General features: G+C 44.1%; 1 protein-coding gene across 6 annotated transcripts in view; it reads left to right on the top strand.

Annotated features, from left to right (window-relative positions):
- CTPS2 (CTP synthase 2) overlaps positions 1-13,796 on the top strand; it is a 115,901-nt gene that overhangs the window by 24,277 nt on the left and 77,828 nt on the right. For all 6 annotated transcript variants that reach the window (XM_012784737.2, XM_012784736.3, XM_012784735.3 and 3 more), the window contains 4 exons: positions 5,306-5,422; positions 5,571-5,654; positions 6,900-6,980; positions 10,896-11,047. In XM_012784737.2, coding sequence (XP_012640191.1) covers positions 5,306-5,422; positions 5,571-5,654; positions 6,900-6,980; positions 10,896-11,047 — 434 coding nt within the window. The remainder of the gene's footprint in view (positions 1-5,305; positions 5,423-5,570; positions 5,655-6,899; positions 6,981-10,895; positions 11,048-13,796) is intronic.

Below are 13,796 nucleotides of genomic sequence, written 5' to 3'. Positions count from 1 at the left end.
CCCGCCTCAGCTTCCCAAAGTGCTAGGATTACAGGCTTGAGCCACCGCGCCCGGCCCTTTTTCTTTTTTTTTAATTTTAATTTTTTTTTGAGACAGAGTCTCACTTTGTTGCCCAGGCTAGAGTGAGTGCCATGGCGTTAGCCTAGCTCACTGCAACCTCAAACTCCTGGGCTTAAGTAATCCTCCTGCCTCAGCCTCCCGCGTAGCTGGGACTACAGGCATGTGCCACCATGCCCGGCTAATTTTTTCTTTTTTTTTTTTTTTTTGAGACAGAGTCTCACTTTGTCGCCCAGGCTAGAGTGAGTGCCGTGGCGTCAGCCTAGCTCACAGCAACCTCAAACTCCTGGGCTCAAGCGATCCTCCTGCCTCAGCCTCCCGAGTAGCTGGGACTACAGGCATGTGCCACCATGTCCGGCTAATTTTTTACATATATATATCAGTTGGCCAATTAATTTCTTTCTATTTATAGTAGAGACGGGGTCTTGCTCTTGCTCAGGCTGGTTTTGAACTCCTGACCTCGAGCAATCCGCCCGCCTCGGCCTCCCAGAGAACTAGGATTACAGGCGTGAGCCACCTCGCCCTGCCTAATTTTTTCTATATATATTAGTTGGCCAATTAGTTTTCTTTCTATTTTTAGTAGAGATGGGGTCTCGCTCTTGCTCAGACTGGTTTCGAACTCCTGACCTTGAGCAATCTGCTGGCCTTGGCCTCCCAGAGTGCTAGGATTACAGGGGTGAGCCACTGGACCGGCCTCTTTTTCTTTCTTTCTTTCTTTCTTTCTTTCTTTCTTTCTTTCTTTCTTTCTTTCTTTCTTTCTTTCTTTCTTTCTTTCTTTCTTCCTTCCTTCCTTCCTTCCTTCCTTCCTTCCTTCCTTCCTTCCTTCCTTCCTTCCTTCCTTCCTTCCTTCCTTCCTTCCTTCCTTTCTTTCCTTTCTTTCGTTCCTTTCTTTCTTTCGTTCCTTTCTTTCTTTCTTTCCTTTTAGAGAAAAGGTCTTGCTCTGTTGCCCAGGCTGGAAGTCAGTGGCACAGTAATAATAGCTCATTTCAGTCTCGAACTCCTGGGCTCAAACAATCCTCCTGTTTCAGCCTATTGACTACAGGTGTTCACTACCACACCAGCCTAATTTAAATAAAAATTTCTTGTAGAGACAGGGTCTTGCTATGTTGTCTAGGCTGTTCTCAAACTCTTTGCTTAAGCTATCCCTCCCATCTCCTCCTAAGGTGCTGGGATTATAGGTGTGAGCCACCATGCCTGGCTTCCAAAGCCTTTTTGTGGGTGAAGTCTCAACTTCTCACACCAGTGGAGCTGAAAGGCTTTATTCATACTAGTACAGGCCATCTATGCATGAACCTGAAATAATTTATGCCTGGCTTAAAGGAATAAAAGATTTCTTTTATTCACCCCCAAAAGAAGATTCCTTCATTGAAGGCAAAGCCAACTTTGCACATCTCATAAATTTGCAGCTGCTTCAATTTCAGCTTTGGATACATCTTAAAGTATTGTTATGGATTGCATTTTTCCTGTTGTTTGGGAAAACACCTTAGGACTCTTATAGTAACAGTACTGAAAGTTTCAGAACACAGTGGTCATAATAATTGTGACTCAGTAACCGGAACTTCCTAATTGGCAGGGAGAATGCAGTACCACTACAGGCCAGAGGAGGGCGGAAGCGGATAACGTTTGAAGTTGGCCTCTTTTTTGCATTCACTGTTGACTAATGGAAGACCCTGATTAAAAAACTGAAGGTGGCCCCATTCGCTTTAGTTTAAGTGCAGACCTCTTTTTTACCTTAAAGGAAATACATTTCTTTTTATCAGATTCTGGTGCATTGTAGTCAGGGAGCACTTTTACACTTCCCCACCCCTGCCAAGATCCTGATGGCATGTGGTAGATTTTTGCTTCTTGGAGTTTCATAACTGAGTTTGCCATTCTCTTACAGAAAGGTCATCTATTTCTATCTGTTCCAGGAAGCTTACATTTTAATTATGTTTTATTATCTGAATTAAAGTTAGAAAAGAATAATTTCTTCCCCAGCAACGTGGTCCTGAGACCACTGTGTTTCGTTCCATTACAATTATTATAACAGGTACTAGGACATTGCTACCTAGAGCCTATATTGAATTTTGAGACCTTTCCTTTTTTTTTTTTTTTTTTTTTGAGACAGAGTCTCACTTTGTTGCCCAGGTGAGAGTGAGTTGAGTGAGTGCCGTGGCGTCAGCCTAGCTCACAGCAACCTCAGTCTCCCGGGCTCAAGCAATTCTCCTGCCTCAGCCTCCTAAGTAGCTGGGACTACAGGCACCATGGCCGGCTAATTTTTTTTTTCTATATATATTAGTTGGTCAATTAATTTCTTTTTATTTATAGTAGAGACAAGGTCTTGCTCTTGGTCAGGCTGGTTTCGAACTCCTGACCTGGAGCGATCCTCCCGCCTCAGCCTCCCAGAGAGCTAGGATTACAGGCGTGAGCCACCGCGCCCAGCCTTGAGACCTTTCTGTCCTGTCCTGAGCACTAACCTAAAACCCCAGTGCTGTGTGCAGGGCACTGGGCTTGTGTCCTAGCAGGGCTTACAGCCTGGTGGGGTAGAAAGACAGGAAACAAAGACAGAAATGAAATAGTGGCCACTTGTTCCTAGCATGGGCACAGACAGGGTGCTGTGAACCAGGGGTAGTGGAATGCAGGTTGCTTTAGGTGGGTGGTCAGCGTCAGCCTTTTGGAGGAGGATGCATCATTCCCCGGGCTGAAGGATAAAGGCAGGTGGCTGCAGGTTTAGAAGGAAGGCGGGCGGAATTGAGGGGCAGGAGGGAAGTGCGTGGCTCCTCTGAGCACCGGAGAGGCCAGTGGGGAGGGGTGCCAGACAGGACTAGGGAGACTTCTGCAAGGGCCAGGTCGTGAGGGCCTTTCGTTGGCTGCGTTAACTAGTTTCCATGTTGTAGCGAAGCAGGGAGGCACTGAAGGGTGTAAGTGTGGGAGAGACATATTCTGAATTTTTAAAAGGTCACTCTGCTAGAGAGAGACAAATAGCTTGATGGTAGGATGGGGGAGGGTGGCAGCTGGGAGACATTTAGACTGGAGGGTCTGCAACCTTTTTCTCTAAAGGGCCTGTAGTATGGTTAGCTCTGTGGGTCAGAGAGTATCAGTCACAACCATTCAATTCTGCCATTGTGGTGCAGAAGCAGCCACAATGTAAGTGAATGGGCATAGCTGCATGCCAATAAAACTTGTAAAAATGGGCCGTGCCACAGTGGCTCACGCCTGTAATCTGGGAGGCCAAGGCCTGTGGATTGCTAAAGGTCAGGAGTTCAAGACCAGCCTGAGCAAGAGCGAGACCCCATCTCTACTAAAAATACAAAGAAATTAATTGGCCAACTAAGAATATATAGACAGAATTAGCCGGGCATGGTGGCACATGCCTGTAGTCCCAGCTTTGGGAAGTTGAGGCAGGAGGATCTCTTGAGCCCAGGAGTTTGAGGTTGCTGTGAGCTAGGCTGATGCCATGGTACTCTGGCCCGGGCAACAGAGTGAGACCGTGTCTCAAAAAGAAAAACAAAAAAAAACTTGTAAAAATGGGCACCGGGCCATAGTTTGCCACCCCCTGGGTTAGATTATTACAATGATACAGGCAAAAGATGTGGTTGACAGGGTGTCTAGGGTGGTCGCCGGTGAGATAGAGCACAGTGCAGAGCTTGGCAAGAGGTTTTGGAGGTCCGATCCTCTGCACTGGGTTGGGAGAGGATGAGGGTGGGGATTGAGGATGGTTTCTAGTTTGAATTGGTTAGTGGGAAGAGATGCTATTTGCTGAGATGAGGAAGCACCAAGAGAAACAGGCCCTGGGGTGGAGTGGGGGAACAAGAGAGTTCAGTTTGGGACTTGTTAAGTTTGAGTAATCATTGAGCCACCCAAGATGTCAAAGACAAGTGGCTTCAAAGCTCAAACGTGCTGTGAAGAGAGGCAGGACTAGAAGTAGATTTGGAATCCATCCAGGTAGCTGAAGCCAGAGAAGATTGCAGATTCTGGAACTGGGCCCACTGTGATCCCTTCCTCCCCAACATCGAGATCATTCCACTCAGTGCTCAAATTTTCTTCTTCTTTTTTTTTTTTTTGAGACAGAGTCTCACTCTGTTGCCTGGGCTAGAGTGCCATGGTGTCAGCCTAGCTCACAGCAACCTCAAACTCCTTGGCTCAAGCGATCCTCCTTCCTCAGCCTCCCGAGTACCTGGGATTACAGGCATGTGCCACCATGCCCGGCTAATTTTTTCTATATATTTTTATTTTTTATTTCAGCATATTATGGGGGTTCTATATATTTTTAGTTGGCCAATTAATTTCTATTTTTAGTAGAGACAGGGTCTCGCTCTAGCTCAGGCTGATCTTGAACACCTGAGCTCAAGCTATTCTCCCACCTGGGCCTCCCAGAGTGCTGGGATTACAGGCATGAGCCACCGCACTGGGCCTCCTTTCTCTTTTTTTAAGCTCTCTATGATCTGGCTTTCTTCTCCCTTCCTGATGGTCAGCCTCGCTGGCTTACCTGTTTATTGGACTATGTTACACTCCGTCCGTTTCTTCTTATTTCACCTTCTTTACTTTTATTGTACTTTCTAGTTTTCATTTTCTCTTCCCTTTACTGCATCTCCCTCTTAAATGTACCATAATTTTCTTTCTTTTCTTTTTTTTTGAGACAGAGTCTCACTTTGTTGCCCAGACTACAGTGAGTGCCGTGGCGTCAGCCTAGCTCACAGCAACCTCAAACTCCTGGGCTTGAGCGATCCTCCTGCCTCAGCCCCCCGAGTAGCTGGGACTACAGGCATGCGCCACCATACCAGCTAATTTTTTCTATATATATTAGTTGGCCAATTAATTTCTTTCTATTTATACTAGAGATGGGGTCTCGCTCTTGCTCAGGCTGGTTTCAAACTCCTGACCTCAAGCAATCTGCCCGCCTCGGCCTCCCAGAGTGCTAGGATTACAGGCATGAGCCACCGCGCCCAGCTTTTGTACCATAATTTTCTTCTTTTTAACAGCTTTATTGAGGTTTCATTTATATTAACGTATTATTATTATTTTTTGTATATTTATTTTAGCATATTATGTGGGTACAAGTCTTAAGGTTACATATATTGCCCGTGCCCCCCTTCCCCCTTGAGTAAGAGCTTCAAGCGTGTCCTGTTTTAAGCGTACAATTCAATCGTTTTGAGCATATTTACAAACTTCAGTTCTTATGTTCTGTTTATCACGAGTTTTTCTAATGGTTTGTGTACCATGGAAGATGTTTGGTCACTTGTGTTTCTGTTTTGTTTTGCATTCCCAGCTGGGAGGCACCATTGGAGACATTGAAGGGATGCCGTTCGTGGAAGCGTTCAGACAATTCCAGTTTAAGGCGAAAAGAGAGAATTTCTGTAATATCCATGTTAGCCTTGTCCCACAGGTGGGCTTTCCAGATAAGTATGTAGGCAGCAATTTTAATACGTTTTCCTATGATATTCTATGTCAATCTCATGTTTGAAACTGGGAAGCCGTTAATAATGCAGAACAGCTAATATCCCATGTCCTGATAGGAACCCCTTTCTTTTCAGCCCAGTGCTACTGGAGAACAAAAAACCAAACCCACGCAAAACAGTGTCCGTGCGCTGAGGGGGTTAGGCCTGTCTCCAGATCTGGTGAGTTGAGGGCAACGGATTAATTCATCCCAAAGGTCACTTGGAACAGAGCCTCCATTTCTTAATTAATAGGATCGTGTAAGTCCTTGGTAGCTCTCCAATGGTTCCTATGATAATGAGCTTTTTGTATCTGGGAGCCAGGGAAGGCTTATTCCTTTATCCTTAAGTGTTGCTTAAGTTGGCCATTTGTTCTTTCCCAGGCACTCATTTGATGGGCCACATTGACAGGTGGACAAGTGTGATGTCCTGTTATTTATATGATTCCTGGACCCTTTAGATTGAAGAAGGGGACTTGGGCTTTTCCTGTGACCCTGCTAGGATGGGTATCAATGCTCTTAATTTTTTTTTTTTTTTTGAGACAGAGTCTCGCTTTGTTGCCCAGGCTAGAGTGAGTGCCATGGCGTCAGCCTAGCTCACAGCAACCTCAAACTCCTGGGCTCGAGTGATCCTTCTGCCTCAGCCTCCCGAGTAGCTGGGACTACAGGCATGCGCCACCATGCCCGGCTAATTTTATATATATATATCAGTTGGCCAATTAATTTCTTTCTATTTATAGTAGAGACGGGGTCTCGCTCAGGCTGGTTTTGAACTCCTGACCTTGAGCAATCCGCCCGCCTCGGCCTCCCAAGAGCTAGGATTACAGGCGTGAGCCACAGCGCCCGGCCAATGCTCTTATTTTTATTCTCAACAGTAATGTATCCTTATAGCAGGTAATCCAATAGTCTACATTGCCAACAGTCTACATCAGGCGTCGGCAATTAAGGGCCAGCAGGTGACCTGCCTGTTTTTGTAAATAAAGTTTTATTGGCACACAGTCACACCCATTTGTATATGTATGTCTGTAGCTGCTTTCATACTGCACACAGTTCAGGATTAAGACAGTGACTGCATGACCTGGAAACCTACAATTTTCCCATCTGGCCCTTTAGAGGAAAAAGTCTGTCAGTCCTGATCGAGTTTTCTTCTTATAGCTAACGAAGTGACCCTTGTGAGCCTTGTTCCCCAGAGACTTTTTGATGTTTCGAGCTCTTATTGGTACATTTGTACTGAATTTGATCATACTCACTTAGATTAGCGCTTGGGCCAATTTCTAGCAGTACAGTGGAATGCCCACAGTGAACATGTGCATGCTTGGTAAAGTCTCTTGTAGTAAAAAGAAATGAATATAATGTCCTGCTGAAAACGAATGGCACCTTGAACAGCTGGGTTCCTGGCTGCTGACTTGTGCATAACTGGCTTTGACAGATTGTCTGCCGAAGTTCAACGCCCATCGAGATGGCAGTGAAGGAGAAGATTTCTATGTTTTGTCACGTCAACCCTGAACAGGTTGGTACTGCTCTTTAGATTTCATTGGTTGGCAGGCACTTCTGCTGATGCATCTCTTCCATTATCGTATTAATTTTGGAAGCATTTATGCAAGCGTTCGGGAACTCCTTTCCAACCATGGCTCCCTCGCTCTTACGTGAAGAATCTTGACACTTCTGATTCCTTAGATAGCATGTAATTTTCTTTGCATGATTGCTCCTTAAGTTACAGGTGCAAAACCAGGGTGGGCTTTTTAACTCACTGTCAAACAAACGTCTAGAGGGAGAACCATGTGAAGTCTCCCTGCTGTCTCAATCCTGTCTTTCTTTTGGGGATACTTATTGCTTTCACTCATTTCTGCTTTGTACCTGCGACAGCTTAACTCACCCCAAACCACTGGAGTACATTGACATTCACGCTAGCTCTTCCGATTGCAATACCAACCTCAGTTCACTTCATTGTCATAGAAACTGTACCATGATTCGGGCTCAGGTCCTCTGTTCTGCAGGACTTTCCCCCTGGGGGTTCTGACAGCTAGCTTTTCTTTTTTCTTTCCTTGTCTTATTTCTGTCTCTTGTTTCCAATAAGCACTTGGGTACAAGGGATCAGAGTTGGCTATAGTTTAAAAAGAGTCATAGAAACAGCACTCAGGAAAAGGGTGAGATTTGGCGGAAACCTTTTCTTCAAATTAGCTCTGGGTTCTCTGAAGTCCAAAAACCATCAAATTGGATTTCTGGGTCTCAGGAGGCAGTCTGATGAAGAGCCCCCTGCCTGATGCTTCAGAGTCAGTGCGAAAGTCTGAAATTATGAAAAATGTGATGACAGATTTAAAGGGACTTTTTTGTATTTGTATTTTGTCATCCCATTTTGTTTTTGTTCAGTTGTTTTTGGTACCCTTCCTATTGGTAAATAGTACTTTGTGTGTGTATTTAGCAAATATGGCTTGCTCAATGTTTCTGAAATAGGAAAATAAAGCTCTTTGAGTTGGATTGCTGAGAGCTCTGGAAACAGAAGATACAGTGTAAACTTTAGACCATATAGAGTCTATATAGCTATAGATTCTGAAGAATGCATTGTCCTATCAGTCTGCACATTAGTTTATATTTATTTATTTATTTATTTATTTGAGCAGAGTCTTACTTTGTTGTCCAGGCTAGAGTGAGTGCCGTGGCGTCAGCCTAGCTCACAGCAACCTCAAACTCCTGGGCTCAAGTGATCCTCCTGCCTCAGCCTCCTGAGTAGCTGGGACTACAGGCATGCGCCACTATGCCCGGCTAATTTTTTTTATATACATTAGTTGGCCAATTAATTTCTTTCTATTTATATTAGAGACGGGGTCTTGCTTTTGCTCAGGCTGGTTTCGAACTCCTGACCTCACCTCGGCCTCCCAGAGTGCTAGGTGTGAGCCACTGCGCCCGCCTGAGATTTAGTTTTAATGGGTAATTGGGATGGAGTCCCCGCCTATCAGTGACATCTCTGCACTTTGAATTGCATTGGTGAACGCATAAGTGAGGCACTGTAGTCTGAATATCAAGTTGGCAATATTCAAACAGCTCAGGAACCCTTGATTTTATAGCTAGGAATTGGGGATACTGAACAGAGTAGAGTTGGCAGAACATGTTTTGGCATTTCCTTAGGATATGGAAGATCCTTCAATGGCTGCAAGCAGCAGCCCCTTGGATGTATTAATACTTGAGAAGGTGTGAAAAACGACCCCAGCCAGGCACCTCCTGGTATTCAAAGGTGCATGTCTCCTCCAGCAGGTGTAATTAATTTTACTGTGGTCAATCTGTGCTTGTAAATTTACCCAAAGGAAGGGAGCAAAAGGAAGGAGTTTGCAGACAAAAGCAACTACAGTAGCAGGTGTTAGGGTGGAAAGACTGGTAGGTGCTCATGGTGCATGGAGAGAAAGATTTCTTTTTTTTTCTTTTTTTTTTGAGACAGAGTCTCACTTTGTTGCCCAGGCTAGAGTGAGTGCCATGGCTGTCAGCCTAGCTCACAGCAACCTCAATCTCCGGGGCTCAAGCGATCCTCCTGCCTCAGCCTCCCGAGTAGCTGGGACTACAGGCATGCGCCACCATGCCCGGCTAATTTTTTGTATATATTTTTAGTTGGTCAATTAATTTATTTCTATTTTTGGTAGAGACGGGGTCTCGCTCAGGCTGGTTTCAAACTCCTGACCTTGAGCAATCCGCCCGCCTCGGCCTCCCAAAGTGCTAGGATTACAGGCGTGAGCCACCGCGCCTGGCAGAGAGAAAGATTTCTTATGCAGAGATTCGGATATATAAAAGTAAAATTTATTTTGTCTTCTTAGAGGAGAGAAAGAGAGTGAGAGAGTGAAAGGGGGGAGGGAAAGAGAGCGGGGAGATGATGGCTGGCATCCCAAAGAAAGAGAAGGGGGTGCCAGTATTCAGGCCAAGTGGCTTGCTAATTTTAAGGGAGAGGAAGAGGAAAACAGTAGGATGGCTGTCAGTTGATAACAAAAGCTGCTGCAGGATGTCAAAGTCCCAGAGTTGGTTTCCTTGCCTTTGCAGGAGATGTGACTCTGCCCTGCAGATATGGCCCAGGCTGTAGCTTGTTCTCCTGCTGCTTACTCTGGAACTCTTTAGGCTGTAAAATGCGCATTCTCAAAAAAACAATTTTCAAAAGAGAGAGATTTACATGTCTTTTCCATCTATTCAGCTCTTTTCAGAAATTGTGCAAAACAGGACTCCTGCAGGGTACCTGTTAGTGAGAGAACTCATAGGATTGATCTTTAACTGTTACTGAGGAAATGGTGGGATTAGATATTTTCTTGTTATTTTTGCAAGGTTGCCTCTTTCAGCCCCAACAACAAATGAATGAACAAACAAACTGAATATGCACATTGAGAAGACAAGGTGTATGTATTCACTGCTTCTGCTTTGACTCAGACTTAGAAGATGGTGCCTGGGGCCTTGTGTATTGGATATTGACATATAAAACACCTATATTCCAACACCAAGTCTCTGTCACTAGCAGGGGTCTTGTCATTGGATTCTAACAGTAACTACTCAGTGAGCCTCAGACTCCACAGGTTTAAGGGCTCAATCCCTTACAAGACTGCCCCCCTCTTCAGACATGGGCCACAAGTTTCCAGTGTCCTTAAGCTATCCCTGCTTCTGCCTGCTGATTACAAATTTGGGGCTTCCCACAATCCCCTCGGGTTTGATAGTCCACTAGAGGGACACACAAAACTTAGAGAAGTGCTATATTTACAATGACTGTCTTATTACAAAAGGTGCAAAGGGCAAGGTCTAGGAGGGTCCCCAGCACGGGAGCTTTTTATGAGTCAGGGTGCACCACCCTCCAGGCACCTTAATGTATTCACCAATTGGGAAGCTCCTCTGAGCCTTGGTCTTCAGTATTATTGGAGTTTTATTATGTAGGCATGATTGATCGAATTATTGGCCATTTGGTTGAACTCAATCTCCAGTCCCCCCTTTCCTCCCCGGAAGTCAGGTTGATGGCTCAACATTCCAGCCCTCTAATCACTGGGCTGCTTTTTTTTGGTGACCAGCTGCATCCTGAAATTATCTATAGGGGCCACCTGGAGTCTCTATTTGCATAACAAAGACACTGCTAGCACTCAGGAAATGCTGAAGATTTTTGAAGGTCTGTCAGGAACTAGGGACAAAGACCAGGTATATATGTATTTTTTTTATTATTATACCATGGCATCCATGCTTCCAGGAGTAGGATAACGAAATCAAAGAGTTTTGTAATTAAATCATACTAACTATGTGTTAATTCTGACTCTTGTTTAGGTTGCTGGGTTTTCTTGTTTGTTTTTTTCTTTCTTTTTAATCAGTGTAAATGAACTGCCAGTCTCTCTTGAGTTTCAATCTCATTCTTGTGGCATGTTTGAGATGTTTGAGTGGATTCATCTAAGTATGGTGTTTTCTCATCATTGAATAGGTCATATGTATCCATGATGTTTCTTCCACATACCGAGTGCCTGTGCTTTTGGAGGAACAAGGCATTGTTAAATATTTTAAAGAGAGATTGGACCTGCCCATTGGTGATTCTGCAAGTAATTTGCTTTTCAAGTGGAAAAATATGGCTGACAGGTATGTAAAAGAAATTACTTAAGTAATTTTTAAGAATTCTTGGATTGGAGGGTAGGACTAAGACCTACTTTAAAGAGTAGGCATGTCATCTTTCGCATTCTGTTGTGTGTACCTTTTGGTCTGGATATGTCTAAAGATGTAGCACACTGTTATGATGTTTTACTATATTCTTTGAAGATTTCTAGAGCCTTTGATTTTGTTGTGCTTAAGCCAAATGTATTGAAGGAATTCAGATTCTGGAAGGAATTTTTTAAAATCTAGAAGGATTTTGATTTCTTAGTTTATTTCATAGTTTCTGAATATTTTGAACAGTTCAAATATTCCAGGCTTCTTTTTTTGTTTTGTTTTAAGATTTGGCTAACATTTCCTGAAGAAAACCTTTTTGTCTTTTTTTTTTTTTTTGAGACACAGACTTTTTTTATTTTATTTTTTTTCTATATATATTAGTTGGCCAATTAATTTCTTTCTATTTATAGTAGAGGCGGGGGTCTCACTCTTGCTCAGGCTGGTTTTGAACTCCTGACCTCGAGCAATCTGCCCGCCTCGGACTCCCAGAATGCTAGGATTACAGGCGTGAGCCACCACGCCCGGCCAAGAAAACCTTTTTGAATGGGAAGTTTTGGCCATGCCATTGTTCCATTCTGCAGTTATTAACTATTCAGTGTCTTTATTAAAACTCCTGATAGGTTTTAGTTTTAAGACAGCCATATGGATTTAAGCAAGTTTTTTTTTCTTTTTTGAGACAGAGTCTCACTCTTTCATGGGCTAGAGTGCCATGGCATCAGCCTAGATCATAGCAACTTCAGACTCCTGGGCTCAAGTGATCCTCCTGCCTCAGCCTCCCAAATAGCTGGGACTACAGGCATGCGCCACCATGCCTGGCTAATTTTTTCTATATATTTTTAGTTGGCCAATTAATTTCTTTCTTTTTTTTTTTTAGTAGAGACAGGGGTCTCACTCTTGCTCAGGCTGGTTTCGAATTCCTGAGCTCAGTCCATCCTCCTGCCTCGGCCTCCCAGGGTGCTAGTATTACAGGTGTGAGCCACCGCACTGGGCTGGATTTTTTATTTATTTTTTTATTTTTTTTTTATTTTTTATTTTTTTGAGACAGAGTCTCGCTTTGTTGCCTAGGCTAGAGTGAGTGCCATGGCGTCAGCCTAGCTCACAGCAACCTCAAACTCCTGGGCTCAAGCAATCCTTCTGTCTCAGCCTCCCAAGTAGCTGGGACTACAGGCATGAGCCACCATGCCCAGCTTTTTTGTATATATATTAGTTGGCCAATTAGTTTCTTTCTATTTATAGTAGAGACGGGGTCTCGCTCTTGCTCAGGCTGGTTTCGAACTCCCGACCTCGAGCAATCCACCCGCCTCGGCCTCCCAGAGAGCTAGGATTACAGGCTTGAGCCACCGCGCCCGGCCTACTGGGCTGGATTTAAGCAAGTTTTGTCTAATTTGAAGTCATATGGAAATGAAACCCCCATCACTAGTTTTCTTTTACTAAACATAGTTGAAGTGTGATGCACGGTCTTAGACTGCCCAACTTCTTGTGCAGCTTAGGACAGACTCAGTGGGTGCAGCAGTTACATATGTAGGTTCTGGATTCAGATCCCGGCTCTCCCTCTTACTAGCTGTGTGAATCTGGATGGATTACTTAACCTCTCTGGGCTTATTCTCCTGTCCATATATAATGTGGGATACCAGTGCCCACCTAGCGGCAGTTATGAGAGAAAACATGTAAAGATTTAACATGGAGTTAGGCACTAAGCATTGGTTGGTGATGTTGGTCACAATAATTAAAGTCATATTTGATGGTGACAAAACCACTGACCTTGGTAGATGAGTAATCAAATTGAAGTTATTGTGCTCTTTCACTTAAAGGTTTTTTTTGAGACAGAGTCTCACTCTGTCACTTGGGCTAGAGTGCCGTGGCATCAGCCTAGCTCACAGCAACCTCAAACTCCTGGGCTCAAGCGATCCTCCTGCCTCAGCCTCCCAAGTAGCCGGGACTACAGGCATGCACCACCATGCCCGGCTAATTTTTTCTATATATTTTTTAGTTGTCCAGCTAATTTCTTTCTATTTTTTTAGTAGAGACAAGGTCTCACTATTGCTCAGGCTGGTCTCGAACTCCTGACCTTCAGAGGTCCTCCCACCTCAGCCTCCCAGAGTGCTGGGATTAAAGGCGTGAATCACCACACCCAGCTTCACTTAAAGTTTTTAAAAAATGCTTCAGCCTTTCTGGGAAAAATTGAATTGGGAATAAAGTGCAGTTTCTAAAGTTAGATTCTCTAATGCGTGATGATATAATTAATCCCCTGCCCTCCATGATATGCTTATGAAATCACTCATTTTGTAGGAACTTTCTGAGTAGTTTGGGGCTGATCCTCTTTAAGCACTAGAAATTTTAATATTTTAACTCTTTTTCTTGGGAATAGCTATAAATTATACTGTATGCTTTGTAAAGCCAAATGTGTTGCCTTTATATTTGTTTCCTGTGGTTGTTGTGAGAGATGACCACAAACTGGGTGGCTTAAAACAACACAAATGTCTTTTCTAACAGTCCTGGAGGTTGGAAGCCCAAAATCAAGGCATCCACAGGAATTGCCTCTGAATAATTTGTCCCACGCCTCTCTCCTAGGTTCTGGTGGCTGGTGGCAACGCTTGGCATTGCTTGGTTTGTGGCCGTATCACTCCAATCTCTGCCTCTGTCTTCATGTCACCTTCTCCCTCCTGTCTCTGTCTCTTCTCTT

This window comes from Microcebus murinus, chromosome X (genome assembly GCF_040939455.1).
Source record: "Microcebus murinus isolate Inina chromosome X, M.murinus_Inina_mat1.0, whole genome shotgun sequence".
NCBI classification, from domain to species: Eukaryota; Metazoa; Chordata; class Mammalia; order Primates; family Cheirogaleidae; genus Microcebus; species Microcebus murinus.
This window is presented reverse-complemented; position numbering and strand designations above follow the sequence as displayed.